General features: G+C 32.0%; 1 protein-coding gene across 5 annotated transcripts; it reads left to right on the forward strand.

The window, feature by feature from the left end:
• Window positions 1-1853: 1853 nt before the first annotated feature.
• Window positions 1854-18643, forward strand: LOC114164166 (protein ANTI-SILENCING 1). 5 transcript variants are annotated; one of them, XM_028048717.1, is made up of 12 exons: window positions 1854-2384; window positions 3598-3766; window positions 4317-5191; window positions 9341-9367; window positions 9543-9635; window positions 11699-11777; window positions 11876-11966; window positions 15352-15457; window positions 15564-15680; window positions 15772-15859; window positions 15932-15968; window positions 18137-18643. In XM_028048717.1, the coding sequence occupies exons 1-10, from the start codon at window positions 2043-2045 to the stop codon at window positions 15823-15825; spliced, it is 1953 nt and encodes a 650-aa protein (XP_027904518.1). In that variant the 5' UTR covers window positions 1854-2042; the 3' UTR covers window positions 15826-15859; window positions 15932-15968; window positions 18137-18643. The 5 variants fall into 5 exon arrangements, with proteins under 5 accessions (XP_027904518.1, XP_027904519.1, XP_027904521.1 ...); XM_028048718.1 differs by having other exon boundaries at window positions 9543-9629; XM_028048720.1 differs by having other exon boundaries at window positions 4380-5191.
• The last annotated feature ends 2083 nt before the right edge of the window (window positions 18644-20726 follow it).

Consider the following 20726-nt stretch of genomic DNA (forward strand, 5'->3'; position numbering starts at 1 on the left):
TTCTAAAATTGATATTTAAAAATATTTTAAATATTATAAATATTTTTAAAAAGTAAACTAATATTTATAAAATTAACATTTAAATATAAAATATTTTAGATTTTAATTTAATATCTAAAATAAATACAAATATTAAATAATTTAAATTTAAATATCAATTTTACAAATGTGAATATATATTTTTAAAATATTTAATAATCTATCTATCTATCTATATCTATATCTATATCTATTCTTCTTTTTGTGTCCACATTTCATAATATTCGTTTTACCCTTAGTTATTTTAAAAATTAATTATTTTATAAATAATTTACTTTTAATCATTTTTCTTTTTACATATCTTATTTTTCTTTTAATCATTCATCTCTTTTGTCTTAAATCATTATTTAAATTTTATTTTTACATATCTTTTTTTTAAAATTTTATATTTAACAATTATTATAAAAATTTAAAAATTATATATTTGTTATTGATCTTAAATTTCTTGAAAATTAAAAAATGCGAATACACAAGTGCGACATATATGTTCCAACACGTATCTAATTTGATGCCAACTTGACCTAGAATATATTAAATTTGAAATATTGTACTTTAAAAGCATATAATATTAGATTTTCTTATTTCTATAAAAAACAATTGTATGTAGTTCACTTACTAACTTTTTATGTATTTCTTCTATATATCCAAATTATTTGTATATTTATCTTATTTATGTATTTAATCTATTTATATTTCTATCAATCTATTTACTATTATAAATAACATAAAAAAGATAAATTAATGCAAATATACAATTAAAACTATTTTAGAATCTTTTATCTCCTCTCAATTATCTTTCATTTAATTTAAACTTTCATGTTCTAATATGTCATTTAATTATCTTTTTGTCAAAATAATTTTAGTAATTTTAAATCACAATATACTTTCAATGAAATTTAAAATATCTTTTTATATACTTTTTTATATATTGTTTGTATTCCTAAAAAGTTGATCTTTGCAAAATTATATATATATATATATATATATATCATGTATTTATTATATGGATGAAATTTCCAAAGATTACAAGATATATATTAATGATTATTTATTATAATTTATTCAAATATGAAATCAAGTCCAAATTTTAGGTCCCATCCAATTATGAAAGTCTATATATTGAATGTTTGGTAGATGTCAAAACACACTTGAAGAAGAAACTTCATCTAAGTACATTTGACGATAGAAGCTCATTGTGAAGGCAGAAGGCATTTGATTTCATCATCATTCTAGATATTCAAGAGTGGGAAAGGTTATATTACCTTTGTTATTTTATATCTAATTTTATTATTTATATTTATCTAGCGAATAAGATACGTGAAAACGGGCATTTGATTTCATCATCATTCTAGATTATGCGGTAGAAATACGTGTTGGCATCAAATTAGATATAATTAACAATATTTTAAATTTTCAATTATATAATTATATATATATATATATATGTATAATATTTATAAAATATTAAATTTGGTCTTTTTATTTTATTTTAATAAAAATAAAAATTAAATTAAACATAAAAATAATATATAAATGATATAATTAAATAAAATAATAAATAATAAAACTAAATTGAAGAAAAATAAATAATATAATCTGACAAAAATATAATTGTAAATGACAATAATATAATTGTAAATTGACACATGCAATTTAAAAAAAAAAGATAAAAAATTAAAAAAATTAAAAAATTCGGAAATTTCGATTAAATACAAAAGAAAAATGAAAATCAAATTAAAATAAAGAAAAAAAATATTGTGACCAGATTTATATTTAAGCCAAAATAAAATCAGGAGGTTTCCGTTGCATTCTTCCACACACATTCCTTTAGGGTTTTGCGAAGCTACTGGGGTTGCGTTGTTCGGTACTAACCGTTACCGCCGTGTCTACTCGACCGAGGAATCCACCCTACACGGTGACCCTACACCATATTAATCGCATCAACTGTTTACACCGGTACCAAATTTTCTCCAAATTTTTTCTCTTGATTACACGATCAGAATATGGTAGAAGCAGGAGAAGAAGTTATCGAGTTCAAGTGGGGTAATATGAGATCGGTTGGCGGGAGGAAGAAGGACGTGCGCTTTTTCGACTCGTTTTTCTACGATGGTGTGGAATACTCGCTCTTTGACTCGGTGTTTCTATACAAGGAAGGCGAGCCCGAGCATTACATTGGTAAAATCATTAAAATATGGGAGACCGCTGATAAGAACAAGAGAGTCAAGGTTCTGTGGTATTTTCGTCCTTCCGAGATTGTAAACTTTTTGGAAGGAAATGACGCACTCGAGAACGAGTTGTTTCTGGCATCTGGTGAAGGTGAAGGGCTTGCAAACGTCAATCCCCTGGTAATTTGTTTTTCTTAATGTTCGACTAGGGTTATACTCTACTTTTCTGATGTTGTTAAATCGCCTTGTTGAATGTGAATTTCTTCTCTGCTGTCCGTTAGAACGAAGTACGGGGGAAGAGTGAATCGGTGACTGTTTAGTGTCTACTAATGAAGCTTTATTAGCGTCATTAATGTTTCATTGTTTAAGCACGATGGAACAATTTAGAGGGTGTGTTTTAAGTTATTCCATTGTGAACTTCTTGGCTATGTGTGGTTGTTTAATGGTCATTGGAATGAAATGAAATGTGGTGGAACGAGATGAAGTCAACTGGAATGAAGTTAGCATTACATTATTGTTTAGAATTATTTAGATAGAAATGGAAGGGAATGGATTTTGTCAAATGGAGGTTGTTAGGAGTTCCATATTGAGTAGAATAGATTTCTTGATTTGATATTTAAGCCTAAATTTTTATACCTTAGGAGCCACTCTTTTGGGTTGGGTTGTTCTGATTCATGTAAGTCCTGGCAAATGATACTTTCATTGAGAGTCAAACCTGGAAAAGGTTACTTATAGGCTGGATTAAGGTGCAAACCAATGTCACAGTGAAAAGGGCTAGCTTGTGTGAGTGTTGACCGAGTGAAAACTGTTGTGGACGTCAGTTCTTAAGGGTGGAGGTTAAGAGTTTCATATTAAGTAGAAAAATCACTTGATGTGGTATCAAGTCTTGGAGTTCTCCCAGTCTTTTGGGCAGGACTCTCCTTATATGTTTAAGTCTTAGCAGAGGCACAACACAATAATTTCTGGAGGGGGAGATTTGTTTCTAATTTGTAATCATGTTATTACGTGTGTGTATTTGTTTGCTATTTAAAGGTGGAACCCGTGGGTCTTAAATTGTTGTTTGTATAATTTAATTTGAACTAGTGCTTCTTTTTAATACTGAAACCATTGCATGATTTTTTTTTTCTTGGTCTGGAGTGGACTGGGTCTTAAATTGTTGTTTGTATAATTTAATTTGAACTAGTGCTTCTTTTTAATACTGAAACCATTGCATGATTTTTTTTTTCTTGGTCTGGAGTGGACTGGGTCTTAAATTGTTGTTTGTATAATTTAATTTGAACTAGTGCTTCTTTTTAATCCTGAAACCATTGCATGATTTTTTTTCTTGGTCTGGAGTGGACTGGCAACATCTTAAAAGCTTGCTATTTTTTGTTCATTTTGTATATTGCATCAGGAAGCTATTGCCGGAAAATGCAATATTATTTGCATTTCTAAGGACAGCAGGAATCCATATCCATCATATGCAGAAGTTAAAATGGCTGAATTTGTATTCCATCGTTTCTTTGATGTTGGAAAGTGTAAGATATTGGATAAGATAGATGACAAGATTGCTGGAATTGAAGGTATGCTATCCCATCATTTTGAAAATTATTCTAAAAAATTCCTCAGTTGTGAAATGGAATTACACTTACACCTATGGGTATTTAGGGGAACCTCATACATCACTATTCATGTCCTATACTTAGAAAGATCATCAAAAACATAATTTTGTCCAAAAAAAAAACGAGAGAAAAGAAAAGACTACCACATGGCACCCTCTTACTCTTACAAATGGAATATGTATTCTAATATTGAATCCAGCTAATTAGGGGAATTCTGGAGAAGTCTGCAAATATTGAGAAACTTGTAAACTGAACATTTTCCAAATGCATGTTGAACGTTTTTCTTGTGTAATGCAAATTTTTAATTATGGGATATGTTTATTTATTTGTATATATAAATTGAGCCTTCAATTTATTTTGAATATTAAATTGATAAGTTACACTGTTTCTGTTGTTGTAGTACTAGAAATTTCATTGATGTTGTTGACCCTAAATCATGTGCAATGAGTCTAATTCTATTTAGTTTTAAATTTTTGAATATATTGTGAATTTGTTTCTCTAATTGTTGCAGTTAAAAATATTTTTAACAAATTAGATAGTCGAAAGCATGTTGATATTGTGAAACCCTGTTTAGAAAAGAAAGAGGTTAGCGGGAACTACACGGCATATAATGAAGCTGTGGCGCTTTTGAGTCAAAATAACAGTCAGCCATTGATTGAAAAACCAGATGGCAAGTGTTTTGACGCATTAGCTAGAGAAAAAGCTGTTTCTAAATCATCGTTGGGAAAAAAACCTACTTTGAGAACTGGTGTGAAGGAAGCAAGTGAACTTAATGATTCTTTGCACCTGGTTTCCAACAACAAGAGTGCACCTCAAGATAAAGTTGAAGAAAATGGAGGTCACAAGGCCTCCTTTGTTAAACAAAAAACATTTTCTAAATTATCACACGGTTCTAGAACCGGTTTGAAAATGGCTAAATTGGACAATGGGCATGGAAATGACTTTATTGAGAAGAACATTTCCACGTCTAGAGTTAATTTAGGAAAGGACGACCACGAGGATGTTGATGTTTCGGTTGGACAATTTAATAAGGGACTAGTGGAGGAAATGGCTTCCAAGAAGGAAAATCGGGGTGGTTTTGGTAAGGTTTCTAGTGCAAAGATGAACAATATTGGGAAAAGTCGAAAGCTTATTATTTATGACGATGATGATGATAGTGACGATGATGTGAAGATTGTAGCTCCATCTTCATCTAAAGATAAATATAAGCTTCAAGGCGAAGTGGATTCTTGTGATGTGGAGGAGCTTCCTTCCAAGAGGTTAAAGGTTGACAAGACAACAAAACTGACAAGTGACAAGTTGTGCAAAGACTCTTCAGTGATTTCGTCGAATGTGGAACTTAAGAGAGATTTTCACCCAACAGAAGTTACTCGAAGACCTGATGATGTAAGTTGCATCGCAAGCCCTTTCTCTTTGTCTTCATAGTTATTGTTCTCTTGGCACTTCTTACCTTACTACTTCACCACACAACCAAGTGAACAAGATAGTCTTCTTTTTTTTCTTATCAAATAATCTTCCTTGTTTTTCAATGGGAACCATGCCAACAAAAGTCATCGAATGTTGGCCAAACGTAATCCCAAATAATTGACCTATAAGGTGAGGATTCCCTAGCCTTTATAAGGACTACATTGACCATACCAATAGTTGATGCTAAATTTCAACCCTCTAAGAGTTGACAACATGGGGTTCCACAATAAAAGTCTTAAACTTTTTTAATCAACCCCTCACACATTAGATCTCTCATTATATATGTTATCTAGGTGTGATTGCAATTAAGACAATTTGCCAACACCCCTTTTCACATTGAGGGCTATAGGCATAGACTGGGGCAATGTTAATGGTGCAACGTGTTTATGACATTTTCTAATTCAATCTCATAAAATTGCTTGTGTGGTGAGAATTGTTCAAGCCTTGTAAGAAAGGTGTTAGTTATATTTTTGGTCATTATGAGATCTTGACTTGCTAAGAGCCAAAATCCTTGTGGTTTCACATTGTAGTGCTTCACATAATTTTTTGGGCCAGCCTCTAAGAGAAGAAATTACTTCATTCAATCTTATTTTGGGTTAGAACACATTAGTCAATATCGCATGTTAATGTCACTATCATGTTTATGTGAAGTGGAGTAACGTCACTTTTGGTAGAAAGGTTGCGTAATACATTGGCTTTGTGGCCGTATGTTGTGTGTTATGTCCAAATTCAAAGAGACATATTTTGTGTTGAAATCTTGGTTTGACCTATGGTGCACAATTATGATCCCAAAAGGTGTCTTACTTTTAGGTGTTATTTTCGTTAAGTATAAAAGGGTAATTTTATCTTTTGAACTATAATCTATGTTTTTCATCCTATTATTTCACTATCCCTCATATGCAATTCATTCCCTCCATCTTGTATTTTGTCTCTTGACATTTTCAATAACTTGTCATGACATTTCCATTGAGGCTTACTCCTTTCTTTCTTTGTTTAGCTACAATGAGGATTCATGTCATATACACCAACTTAGGGATAAAATAACAATTGTCTTGGTATAATGATTTTGGATGGTGGTCGCTTTGCATTGCTATTTGCTACTAACTATTATGGGTTCAAACGTTTGTATCTTATGTATATAAGATTTGTGAAAGAGAGCCAACCCAATTCGCATGGGTTGAGCTAAAAGCAAGTTAACTCAATTCGACTTACTTTGTGGTGACTTAAAAAATTTTCAAGTTGGCTTGTCCCATCATTGGTTGGTTGGCTGACTTGTCAAATTTAAATTGTCAAATTTAAATTAAGCTTAATTAAGTTTCAATTCCTTGATAAATATGGACAATTTTCGATTGGGTTGTGAATATAATATTCGTTTTTTTTTGTAGTCTCCCAACACTTATTCTGTAGTCCTCCAACATCGTGTAGTTTCCCCTCATCCAATACATTTTTGTTTTCTTTTCCCTTCCAGTCTCAATTCAACGAGATTTTCCTTGTCGTATTAACTACAAAACTACGTAGTTTAATATTAACATAAAATAACATATGGAGAGAAATAAGCAAGATGATTGGGCAAGATTGTAGACACGTCACCCAATTAGTGGAAAAATTTAACGACAAGGACCAAGGTAGTCAAAATTGAGATCTTACTCAAGATTAGAACAAGAAATATAAATAAGAAATTGGGAGATTGTAACACGGATTGTTAGATCCTTTAAATTTTATGAAATTATATTAAAACATGCAAAATCATTATATCTCATTCATAATTCATAATTGAACTATATAATATATAAAATAGTACATCATGACGTGTTAACACCGTATCCTAGTTACATAAAAGTAACTTCTTCCTAATTACAAAACAATAACAAAATGCACTATCTAGAGGGAGTAACATTTTTTTTGTTTTTTATAAGTAGTCATAGTTTTCCAATGGGAGTCATTGTTTCGTAATTGGGCTTTGAAACAATAAAATGGGCTAGAGTTTTATGTTAGAAAATGGGTCCCTATCCCAACCCATTAAAAGCCCTAGATTTGTCACAAATCAGAATGTTGGTGCCGTGCAACATGAGTGGCCTCATGAGAGGAGTGTTGAGGCTGGGCCACTGCAAGGTACGTCGAGATTGCAAGAGGTGCCAACATGGCTAACATTGACTCCGCGAGAAGTGTTGCCGCGAGGTATGTTGACTTCTTCTTTGCGGCTAAAAGGGATTGCATCGCGAGGTTGTGCGAGGCTTTGTTGTGGGAGTTGCCGTTATGAGTAGCATTGTCGTGAGAAGTGTCACCACTAGGTATGTTAGCTTCTCCCTCACTGCATGGAGGGACTACATTCTGAGACTCCACGCTCCCACGCAAGTTGTGATTTCCAGTATCGATCCAAGTCAATCCTCCAAAAATGTGACTTTCAGACAATGTGAGATTGGGGAAGGAGAAAAAGATCATAGACTTGTAGGATCTTAAAATTTGAAACACAATTTTTACTAATATGACAAAGACTCAATTGAAAATTATACAAATTTTCAGTACTTAATAAACCACAAATATAATAGGAACTCAATTGAAAATATCTAAATTTATGAGGAACTCGAAATATAATTAAGCCTAAAAAAGATGATTTTCTTAATCTTAGTTATTGATATGTGAAATGTCTACATATTTGTTTTCATTATGAAAATAGGTCAACTTGTCTCAAATTAGTTTAGGTCATAGGTTATGTGAGTTGGATTGATTTTGACTTAGATTTGGTGTGGCTTCAAGTTTTGTAGCCTAACCTTGCTTGAACTTGTCGTGAGTTTGGTTGGTTTGTTGGTTATGACCTATTTTGACACCTTTGGTAATGTATAGTACTTGTCTAAGATGGGTTGAACCAATACAAATTGGTTTGTAGTGAGGAGCCTTTTATTTCGTTAAATTATGACAATTAATGTATTTCAAAGCTCATAATTATGATGATTAGTATATTTCAAAGCTTATAATGATAATTGCATCGATTATATTTATTTATGTTGGTATTGTTGTTACCTTTTAATAAACTTTATTAGGTGTTAATGTGTTTTTGTTTTTGAACTTAAATTTTATCACGTTTGATTTAGTTTTATTTTAATTTGGGTATTGTATGCTGAGTTATGACATCTTTTAGTGAAGTTTATTTTTTGAACTATGAATTTATAAGTTTTACGTTATTTTTTTGTATAATTTTTGTTATCTAGGACATTAGAATTAAAATCATATTATTAATTATCATTGGTTTAACTATGCTCAGTTCATTGGACTTTGAATCTCTATTTTCACTGGTTTAGTTACTGTTCCAAAATTAAAAAGATAGGTCAAAACAGGTTTGGTTTTCAGTGCAACAATAAGTTTAATAGGGCGGCCAAAGCAGGTTTAAATTCCATGATTTACTTGTAAAACCTTAAAATGATATTTTTTAGGGTCAAAATGGGCTTTATACCTGTTGATGCAGTTGCGGCAACAGCCTCGATTTGTGCATGTCTTTAGGTATGACAAGGAGTTGCAACTCAACTCGGTGGCCCTCAACATGATGGCCTATAGCTGCAAAGATGCAATCGTTCTTCCATTGTGATGAACTGACAAATATGAATGCAATTTAGTACTATGGATAGGATTTGCATGTTTTTGCTTTCAGTTGTTTTTTTCTATACCAATCATTAACACAATACAAATCCTATCTCGTTAAAGGAGTTTGATTAATTGGATCACCCATGACCATTTCTCATCAATGACTCGGTTAAATACGTAATCTAACCAACTCTCATTAGCGACAATAAATAAACTACAATTGTTAATGTTAAGGAATTGAAGAAACTCTTTTGAGCATCTCCTATGTAATTTCCTTTTTCAGGTTTATTTCAATGGGCAATCCTGTTGGAATGTTTTTTTAAGGGAATAATTATATTTTAAGAAATTTTTTAAATAATGGCATTTTTGGTTGTTAATTGTTTCTAATGGCTTAGTTGATTTTGCTGTGTGTTTCTTGTTAACATCAATTCAAGTAGTTTGTTACTTTGGTGGTGTTCTTATTCAATTTCCCCCTCCATTTTGTCACAGGATAGAAGCAAATGGTTTAGGGAAATTGTAAGTTCTTTTTTCTTTTTATTCTCTCGATTGCCTTTCTTTAACTGAAATTACTTGTAGGATGCAATGCAATGAACTATGGTATCTATGATTTTGCTTGTTTTGGCTGATGTTTTTGACTGAGATATAGTGAAATAAAGCTTGAGACATTATGGATGATTTATATTATTTTCAGCCTTGGGAAGAAAAAATGAAATCTGCTTTTGAGCAAGGAAAACTTGTGCTACTTCAAAACTTGGATCCATCTTTATCTTCATCAGAGGTACAGGTAATAATTATTCCCAATTTATGTATTCTTATTCATTAGGTGGAGAACTTGAATACAGATCCTACAACGTATAAAAAGTACTATTTAAAGCTAGCATGTTAAATCTTGTTATGGAAAATGTTCATTTGATTTGGAATAGAAGCTGATTTTGTTTCCTGTCCACAAATTGAAGTATTGTTTTTCTAGCCTTTGAGATGGTCCATTCACTTGACTTTATAGGTCTTTTCCTTATATCTTTCTAATTCTTTATCTATTTACCGGTGACATTCACTTTATAGGTTTTCTAATTCCTTTTTAATTGATGAATTGACTCGTTTGCTTGCCTAAAAGCAAAATCAACCACTAATTTTTCGTATTTTGAATTGATGCATTTACTTGAATTCATGGATTTTTCCTTATATTTTTCCTGTGGGGATTAAAGAACAATCTTAAGTTGATTCTTATGGTGGCGGTTTCCTTACATTAACAAAAAGCCATAGATGGCAAGTGTCATGATGTCAGCTGAAGAGTATGTGTTGGACTGACCTCTTTTCACTAGGGCAAAAACTATAGCTTATATAATCAAGGAATAATTCCTATTTAAGAATGTAACAATTCAAGTGTCATAATTCAATTCTAACTTAGTCCATTTGATTTTCGTCAAAGAACAACTGATGCAACATACAACAATCACCTTTCAACCATTATGTTGTCAAAAATCAAGTTTGTAACCTTGGCTTCGATCAAATGTTAGATCAAGCGGTTATAACTAGGCCAAAAACTAACTCCAAAAACTATGACTTATAGTATGTGTGCAACTCTTTCTATTTAAGAGCATAATAACTCAATCATTCCATTGGGACTTAGCTCACTTGCAAGCTAGTCAAAATCAAGATCTTACTCAAGATCGGAAAGGGAAATATAAATTGTAAATCGGAAGATCGTTACATGGATTGTAGGATACTACAAATTTTATAAAACTTATATTCACACAAAATCATTATATGCCACTCAAAATTCATAATTTTGAACTTCATAATATATAAAATGAAATAGTACATCTTTAAATAGCTGAAAAAGAAGTAATATTTTTTGTATTTTGGAGATGGAAGAATGGTAGTCTGAACACATTTTAATGAAGGGAGAGCAACACTTATTTTCATCCATGGAACAAGTATGCACGGGTTTCACTTGTGCGAAGAGAGGGGGTCACATGTGGCGGTTTTTCTCAGTTATAGAAGAGAGGGAGTCACTCTTTTGCGTGGCAGTTTGAACATTTTTTAGAGTCACTTATTTTATTTTTGGGTGCAATGGTTTTTCAAGGGAGGCACTTTTTTTTTTTGTAGTAAAATTTTAGCAATTGAGCTTAAACTAAATTGGCTAACCTTTTTAGGTCAGAAAACAATTCCAACCCATTAAGACAAACCCTAGAGTTGTCACCCACCACCCCCTCACGAAGAGAGTTGTAGTGAGGCCAATGTTGCGGCCACCATAGTACCAAGTTGATGCCGCGAGAGTCGTCGTTGAGAGTCGTCGTTGATAGAGGTGCCACCGCTGCGAGGTATGTTCACTTATTCTCCCTCACCATCGGGAGGGATTGCATAAGCAGACCGCGAGAGAAGCACCGACCCAAGCTCTGTTGGCTTCTCCCTCACCATTGGGAGGGACTGCATAGTGAGAATCGCCACTTCCACACGAGTTGCGATTTACAACTGTGATCCAGCACGATCTGCGAAGATCGTGAGTTTTATGTTAAAACTCATAAGTGAAGCGAGATCGGAGAGGGAGAAGACGTTCGTTGACTCATACGATCTTAAGTTCTGGATCACGATTTTGACTACCATGCTCACTTGGCCTCCGTCATAGGACAATGATTGTTGTTGAATATTTTGTCCCTAAGCACTTTTGGCGTGTGTTGTTGCAATGCATAAATTACTATTAACAAAAAGTTCCTACTGGAATAAATAGCTTTTGATTTTACTATTTTATTCGTGGCAGTTAATGTTTCTACCAGTTTGTTGTTACCTCGGTGTGCTTCCTGTCGCCAGTTTCATTGAGTAATTTATTTTTGTTCTAAATAACAGAATATTATTTGGACTGGCTTTAAAGAACGTTGCACTGCAAAGGTGTTCCACAGAACTGACTACACTAGCCCTCATTCTGGTTGGAACTAGAGTTCTTTTTTTCAAACCTTGTTAACCCCCCCTTCTTCCGTTAATCAGCTTGAATATAATAATGGTGTAATATTGGTTTTTGTGCAGGTCAAGCTTTTGCTATATTTAAGAAAGTGGAAGCAGCAGCAAAGGTTGTTAGAGAACTAGATGAGGGCTGCTTGTTATTGTCAAATGGACTGTATGTATTCAACCCCATGTTGCATGATAACTGCATTTATAATGAGATCTTTTTCATTAGTAGTGACTTTTTTTGTCTTTGATCATTCTATTTTGAAATATAATGAGGTCTTATTCAACATTAGTGTCTTTTTTTGTATTGACTTTGTCATTCCTGGTAAGTTTTAATGGTCGATAGTTGCCCCCTTTTTTTCCTCACATGATTCTTCAATTGGAGAGTTTTAGCCTTTACTTAAAAAAGTTAGAGCTGAGATTTCTAAACAACTGCATATTTTATCATACATGTGTGTGTGCATTTAATCATAATTTAATTTTTGATTGCTCACCAATGGCTATAATTCCTCACTTGCTCTCTAAAGGGATTCTCACTTTAGAGCAATCAAATGATTGTTGGTATATACTTATGTATGTCACTTTGTGTGTATTCTTTATTTTTCACTTCCATTGGATGATTTTTTTGTGACGTAGTCCTTTGTAAGGTTGTTTAGGGACGGTTATGAAGTGAACTTTAAGCCTAATTCAACTCTCAAAACCGGTTTGTAAGTTGAGGTTTGCATCCACTTATATACTATAAACTCACCATATCTCTAGTCGATGTGGGACTTCCAACACTCCCTCATACTTAGGTATATACATCTCGTGCGTGAGACTAGACAATAATGGGTAGTCCGATAACGGGTGAAATGATATGTGCAACAAACTCAAATCTCGCTAGGATAGACTCTAAAATCTTACTTTGATACCATGTTAAGAAATGAATTTTAAGCTTAATTATACTCCACAAAACCAGCTTGTAAGGTAAGGTTTGCACTTATTTATATACTATAAATTCGTCTTATTTCTAGTCGATGTGAAACTTCCAACAGATGAAGAAGCTAGGAGTTAGGTATGGTAACGTTCGAAGCCCAATACACTGAAGTTGGAGTTGTGTTTTCCTAGTATATGCTTTTTAAAACAAGTGTATATGAATTAGTTTGTCTTTGTGCATTTGGCTTGTGCAAGAATATAATATAATATGAGTAACATAATGCATTTATATTTATTAATAATTTGGTCAAGGTATTGTTGCAATCTCAGCGGCAGAGACCAAACCCTAATGCACTACAAACTTCGTAGGATTCCTGGCATGATATATAAAATGATATAGAAATCCAAAGCTCCGACTAAGATGAAGCATGGTAGTTGAATAAGCTTGCAACTCATGAATCGGAAAGTCAATTGTTTGAATCATGAATTGATTCTTATTGTGAATTGTAAGATTTGTGATGAATAAGAAAATAGAGAAATATTTTTCTTATAGAGAATAACGGTTCCAAAATTTCCCAGCTGAAAAGACATGTATATAGCTACTTTCAGAAGATTAAAGTGGCTCAATCAAAGGGAGGTATATAGAACCCCTTACACTAACTATTCCTCAAGTAATTCAACAATCATTTACAAAGGAAACAATCTTCCTTTCATAGGGCATTCCCGGTTTACAAAACTACAGTCCTCCCTATCCTCCCTATCCCTGTCCCCCTAAGGGATAAGACTATATATAGACTTTGCAAAAGTCTCTGCCCCATAGCAACTAACTATGATTATTCTTAAATTTCTTTCTATAGTATACATTCCAAACCCTATCTTTATTCCCCGATCTATCAAAAAGTTTATTATTGTCTTCTCCAATATCTCGTAAAGTTATTTCTTGTTGTACTTGTCAATCAAATTGGGTCCTAGGGATTAGATTTTCTTATCAACCTTTTTGTATTTGAGATTGCATACTTTTCTATATTAAAAAATAATCAGCTGAGAATGATTTCTCAAGTTTCATTTCTCTCCAAAACTCCTTATTCTCAACCGTATTGTAGAATATGAAAGCTCTCCAATGTCCTCAAGGATTAGGTCAACGCAATGAGCTGCAGAACACAAGGGGACTACATTCTCCTCCCCACTTCTTTTCACCATATTTTCCAACAACTCCAACATTTATGTGCCGCCATCTCTTATCACACAACTTCTATCGATGAAGACTTCAAAAAGTTCTCTCACTTGGACCATTATGGAGAAAATTAGTTAGTAGTCTTCCTTTCTCATTCATTTGACTATCACATATATCAAGGTGCATCACCATTTCTTCTAAGCTCTTATATTTCTATGAACCCCTTTGGGTGTTATCAATTGATTTGTTCAAGAAGGGAAACCCTCACCTCATGATAGGTAGGAGTCTCTAAACACCTACCATATTCTCCCTCAACCTTTAACATTTAGATAAAGATGACTACTTGCCAATTAATTGGTAATTCATTACCATTCATGAAATTGCAATTTTCTTGAGTCAGTCAACATTTCTATATGTTGGTTTTCCATCACTTGATTTGATAAAAAAGACCCAATGCTCATTACAGAAAGAGATGATGTTTGGGGGTGGCTCTTGATGTTCTCAGCGGAAAATAACAGAGGGTTGGATTGGACTAGGCGCTTATACCAATTTGGGGGTGAAAATATTGGAAAGAATGTTGAAGAGATTAATACATCCCTCAACGGATTCAAGTATTTGTAAAAGGTCATCACCCTAAACACTTAGCAAAGCACTCACATTTTGTAAGATGATGCTCCATTCTTGCTACTCCTACCAAACAAAATTTACATTTCACTTGAAGTCTCTATGAGGGAACACTTTTGTAGTATTACTACCTCCTTTTTGGCTTGAGCCGTTCTTTTAACAAAATAAGGCATTATACGACATCTAAGAACCTGTAAATAACACAGAAACAGGGTTCCAAAACCAACACTTCAACATACGAAAAGAGAGAACACAAACAGTTGGTCACTCTATTTTTTCATCAAATGAAGATTAAGAGCTCCATTGTAGAAATGAAATTAGAAGAAATGAAGAGAAGAAAATGATGGAAGAAGATAGACGAGGTGTGCAGTAGATGGTTTGGGGGGCCACTAGATTTGCTCTTGTTGGGGGAATAAGATTGGCAATCATAGGAATAAAAAGTAATTCACATTGTCAGAGTCATGAATAGTATTGAATCATATCGTTTATCCCATGATGCCTACTACACTGAGATGAAGTCCCTTGTTTGGGAAGCTATTATTGACAAATTACTACGATTGCTTAGTTTTACAGTGTTTTCGGAAAAATATGTTACCTTTCATATTGTGATCCCCCTTCCAATTTCATGTAAGATCTCATGTTCACAACATTGGAAAATATGGAAACACTTGTTGCTGCAGTTGCAAGAGTGACTCCTTATATAGTAAATGAACTTTGGCTGTTATATTCACTAATTTACCATGTGATTAGTCACTACATTGAGCTTTATCAGTTTAAAAATTAAGTCAATTTATGAGTTATCTGTTTTTGTTAAAAAGCATTTAATTTTCTTACTTGTTAGACCCCTTGTTGGAAGCTTTGGAGTTCCTTACTTTCCAGAAAAGAAGCCAGTATTCTATGGGCATCATGTTGTTGATCAACTTAGAATGCAGATGCAACGAGAAATGGTACATGATCTATCTTTTTTGTTCATATTTTAGGCGAATTTTGGAAATATTTGTTAAATAGTTGGTTCATTTTCATTTATTTGTTAGTATGATTTTGGTTGTACAGAAAGATGCTGTATCTACTTCACATTGTTCTCAGCCCAACAATATTGAATATGACATGGCCATAGAGTGGTGCTTACTGCAAGAAAGAGCAAACAAATCATTGAGAATATTATATAAGGTATAAAATCTTTCAGTTATGTCCCATAAATCATATTCATTTGTTTTATTTATTCCATCTTGATTTTTTTATCATGTTTTCACCCCTTAAGCAACAAGGCGAGCAGTTGAGAAAACTCAAAGCTAAGCTGAAGTCTAAAACTTAACTGACATCCATTGACCATATACACGTTTTTAGTGGTAAGTTCTCCTTAAAAGAAAGTTTTTCTTCCTTAAATCTTCTTTTACTATTTTTATATCACTTTTTTGCAGTGACCGAATTCTTGGCGCTTCTGGATCTAATGAATTTGTAAGTTTTCCACTTCTAGTACTGAATTTGCACTTGTATATTTCTTGCCAACTGAATCAATTTGTTGTTTGTTTCCTCTTCAGTAAAATCCTCTTTGGTTTCTGTTCTGTTTCTCACCCATACTTTTTTAATTTGATCAACTAGGTTGTTTTCAATATTAAATTATGCTAGACATTTTTCTCATTTGTGGGTAAATAGAAATTAAAGTGGTTAGGAATTGAATTTAAGCTTAACTCATCCTCACAAAATTGTAAGGTGAGGATTGTCTTGGCTTATAAACTATATATTTACTTATCTCTAATTGGTGTGGATCTCAACACACCTTTCATACCCGAGACATAGTTTGTGCATGAAACTACATATTTGTGGATAGTCTGGTAGTGGGTGACATTGCTAAGGGAGGATGAGCCTAACTCATCCTTACAAAATCGGTATAACATTTTTATCTCATCCTCATTCCTATTGGGTAATGAGTATACCCATATCAATTTTCTTACTATTTCAATATCAATTGATTAATTTTTATAAAAGATCAAGACAGGAAAATTGATATTATTTAATATTCAATATCAAAAGGGATGTATTATTTTTTTTAGTATCAAATATTTAGAAAGAAATTATAATTGTATATATTTCAAATTAGAGTACCGAATAAATTTTTATTAGTACCAAAATATTAAATTTATTTGCAAACTTGCAAATGTTAATGAAACAAAGTTAATAAAATTAGAAATATTTTAAAAAATATATAAAAAAAAATCTATCAAAGTTTTAAAATGTATTTTTACTCTCTCTGTAAATTCTGATGAAATATTTTTTTATACACGGATAGAAATTATAATATACACTACTTGAACGAAATCGCACAAAAAAAAATGAAATTTAACATAAATCTTTCATTTCAATAACATTAAGTTATTATATTATAGTAACAGTTGAATATAGAGAAGGGGTTATATTTATAATAAAGAAAATATGGGCTAAGTCCAAAATACATATGAAGACTAATAACAATAGAAACAGAAAATAAGATATTAATGATATCTTAACATTAACTAAAATGTTTTTGTACAATTACGATGATAAATTACCATTATGATAATGAGTTAGAAAATAAAAATAATTATATACAAAATTATTAAAATAATATTTTACATGATTAAAATAAACAACAAATAAAAATATTATAAAAAAGTAAAAAGGATCAAATGTGTCTTAGAAACAATTTGATACACCATTCAATGAAATGACAGAAAGAAAAAAAAATGTATAATTAAAAACATGGTAAGGTGAGAAGTTATGTGAAGATCTAAGAAAACTTTTCAAATGTTTTTTATATTATGGTTAATAATAAAAAGTTTTTTATATTCCCTACTAAATGAAGGGTTTATGTGAAAAAAATAATTAATAAAAATATTAAAAAGGAGTATAAATATTCAAATGTGAGATTAAATGTGGGTCAAATTTGATTCATTGTAACTGATGATATATCATTTGAATATAACCGCACAATGGTTATAATAAAAGAAACTACTTTGGATGTGTGACTGAATTTCATGGATATAAATCAAACCAAACAATTATAGAAGAGAGGAAAAAGTGTGTAGCTAAACAAAAAGAAAAGTTATAAAACTAAAGACTAAAAATATTAGGTTACCTAGTAAACTGTGAGACGAGATGAGTATTAGGAAGAGTGTGAGAACTAGTACTGTGCAGGTATATGCATACATATTGCTGTCCAATACCCCAACTCAATAAATTGGGTATTACCCATATCCGAGTTAATGAGAGAATTTTTCAATAATACTCACGAGGTTGAGTTTATTTGTCATCCTTATTACCAATACAATTGTTATCACTTTGAACTGCTCGGTTTGTCTCCTAACACTGATTACTGAATATTTTTTAAATTGTTATATATTTTTTTCTGTCTTTTGTACACAATTAAAAGAATTAGGTATGCTTCGATTAAGCATTTTCTTTTTTTCATTATCTTATAGTTATTCTTTGTATCCCTCCAAAAATAGCCCTTTCAGGTTTTTTTAGTCAATAAATACACTTCAGGCTACGTTGAATGGAGGGCTTGATATTTATATTTTTCCCTGTACCGTAGGTGTTTTTCTAGTATGGTTTGTCAAACTAATATGTTATGAATATTTGATTCGCAGTGACTGGGATTGACTTGTTCATTGAGGCAGTGAGTTGCATTACGCATATTTTGGTTTGGCAGTTGTAAATACTACTATTTGGGGGTTTGGGCGTTTATAGAAGCTCACTTCATTGCAAATCCCTGCCGATCAAGGTGGTTCTCGGTGTTAGCTGTTTGGTCTTTTGGTGGGAAATATGAAAAGTTTGGCTATATATTACTTTTGCCTTATTTGTTATTGACCGAAAGGCCAAAAAAACCAGCCAAGTTCAAGGCTGCTTAGCTATGAGCAATCATAGGTATGTGTATTTATTGAAAGACCATGCTTAGCTAATGCATCCGTCGTTAAATTGAATCCTTTCTTTCTACACATGGTTCCAGGATAGTTTGGTAAGTGACTTGCTTTTAGTGGCTTGCCATGGCCAAGACAGCCTCTAAAGCTTAAAAAATGTTAATTGAAGTACTTGCTTAGGTAATTACAAGATAAGGCATTTCCACGACCACTTAATGGTGGTCATTTACGAGTTCAGATTTTTTATTAGATTCTTTGTGTTGTTTTCTGTTAAATATTAAAAATATGCTATGTTAGTATTTTAAAAATTTTATTATTATATTTTAAAGTTTCAAAATCAAGTATTCATAGCAATGAATCTAAATTTGCTGGCCATCCATCTTTCTCCCTTGATAATTGTCATTTTGTTGTTCTAAGGCAGTCGTCCAGTGCCATTCCATGGTTTATTTTCTAATACCTTTGCATTCTATATTTTCTTCCACGATGCTGACCACTTACTGTATTTGTTATACGGAAGATTATCCTTACGACCAAGATTATATGTTTTCCTTTGTCCATGGTTTTAAAGTTGCGTTAGCCTAGTCTGAGTTGACTGAGAGCTATTATTGTTATTAATTTTGTCCATGATCATACTGGAATGGATTATGAGTTACACTTATTCATTGGCAAATAACTTTTTGTCCTCACTTCCTATAAAATTTTGTACTTTTCTTGCTGTTGTAAATATTATGACAATTTTACTTTTTAGGCTAGTTAGCAACTTCCATGACTTCCGTTATCATAAGCTCTTTTTATTTCTTAATTTGTACTTATCATATGGACCGGGTTTTCTTCAATGAATTGTGTCAAAGAATCAGTCTTTTCTTTGTTGAGCTCATGGCGGTTATTGAATATATTTTAGTTTTGTTGTAGAATGAACGTACTTTTAGTGTTGCAAGTCCTTTTTTGTTATTGAACCATACTAATTATTGACAGACAGATTTTTTTTATAAAAACTGATAAAAGATTGATAAAATAGAAAATTTCTTAAATCAAATCGAGATTTTTGCTGCCTTTTTTTCTTATATCATAGTCATCTTATATTATTACATTTGTTGAAAAAGAGCATAACAAGTAATCTTTGGAATATATGTTCATGGGTGAAGATGCCCCTTTCGTAAACTTTTTATTAAATTGTGCATGAAACATGTTAGAGAGAAGTTTTCTTATTTGAAGAGTTATATGAGAATTACTTATAAGGGTGGGCAAAAAATTCAATTTTTATGATCCATTCTATTTTTTCTATGATCCAATCCATTTAATATCCATTCTATTAAAAATTTAATCCATTTAAAATCTATTTTATTGGATTTGGATATCAATTTAATTTATATTTTATATATTTTATGGTCAGAATCAAATTTAGGTCAGGACCAACTCGGTCAAATTTTGGTCGAGGTCAAAATGATCGAATTTTGACCGGAGCCAACTCAATTAAATTCGGTTGAATTTCGGTTGTGGCCGACAAAGTTGAATACGGCCAAATTTCGATCGTGACCGACTCATTTATACGGCCAAATTTCACTTTAGGTCGTCTCAGCCAAATACGACCAAATTTGGGTCAAGATCGACTCGACCAAATCTCAATCGGGGCCAACTCGATTGAATTCGACCAAATTTTTACTGGAGTCAACTAGGTTGAATACAACCAAATTTTGGTTGAAGTTGTCTCGTTCGAATACAGTCAAATTTTGTCTAAGTCGACTCAGTCCAATGCTAACTCAACTGAACTTTGATCGAGACCGACTTGACAGAATTCGGCCAAATTTTGTATAAGGTCACGCCAACTCAATCAAATACGACTAAATTTGGACTAGTTGGTCTCAACTTTTGGCCTAACCTAACCAAAAATATAAACTGAAAATTTGGATTGAATATTTTGGATTATCCATTTTAAAAATCTAGATTTAGAGATATTCAATTCATAAAATATATAAAATATATATCATATTGATATTCATATCCAATAAAATGTATTTTAAATGGATTAAGTTTTTAATAAAATAGATATTAAATGGATTAGATCATAAAAAAAAATTGGATTACAAAAAATGGATTTTTTACACATCTCTTCGCATATTGAATGTCAGAACAGAAAATCAATAAAAAAATATTGCCTATCAACATTTAAACACTTTTCTAAAATCATCCATGTAATGATAACAGACATCTGCAAAAGCTTCAAATTACTGTTGTTGCATGAGATTAGCTTTCCTATTTCTGGTAAAATAATGTCATTTCTCTTCCTTCTTTCGATCAATAAGAAACTATTATCTGAATA

The sequence above is a fragment of the Vigna unguiculata genome, chromosome 9, assembly GCF_004118075.2.
Source record: "Vigna unguiculata cultivar IT97K-499-35 chromosome 9, ASM411807v1, whole genome shotgun sequence".
Classification (NCBI taxonomy): Eukaryota; Viridiplantae; Streptophyta; class Magnoliopsida; order Fabales; family Fabaceae; genus Vigna; species Vigna unguiculata.

What these genes read in the sequence shown, in the direction of transcription:
- LOC114164166 (XM_028048717.1), top strand. Translation starts at nt 2,043, where the DNA reads ATGGTAGAAGCAGGAGAAGAAGTTATCGAGTTCAAGTGGGGTAATATG. An exon ending in TTGCAAACGTCAATCCCCTG is followed by an intron (nt 2,385 to 3,597) that starts GTAATTTGTTTT and finishes ATATTGCATCAG; the next exon opens with GAAGCTATTGCCGGAAAATG. An exon ending in CATTGAGAATATTATATAAG is followed by an intron (nt 15,681 to 15,771) that starts GTATAAAATCTT and finishes TCACCCCTTAAG; the next exon opens with CAACAAGGCGAGCAGTTGAG.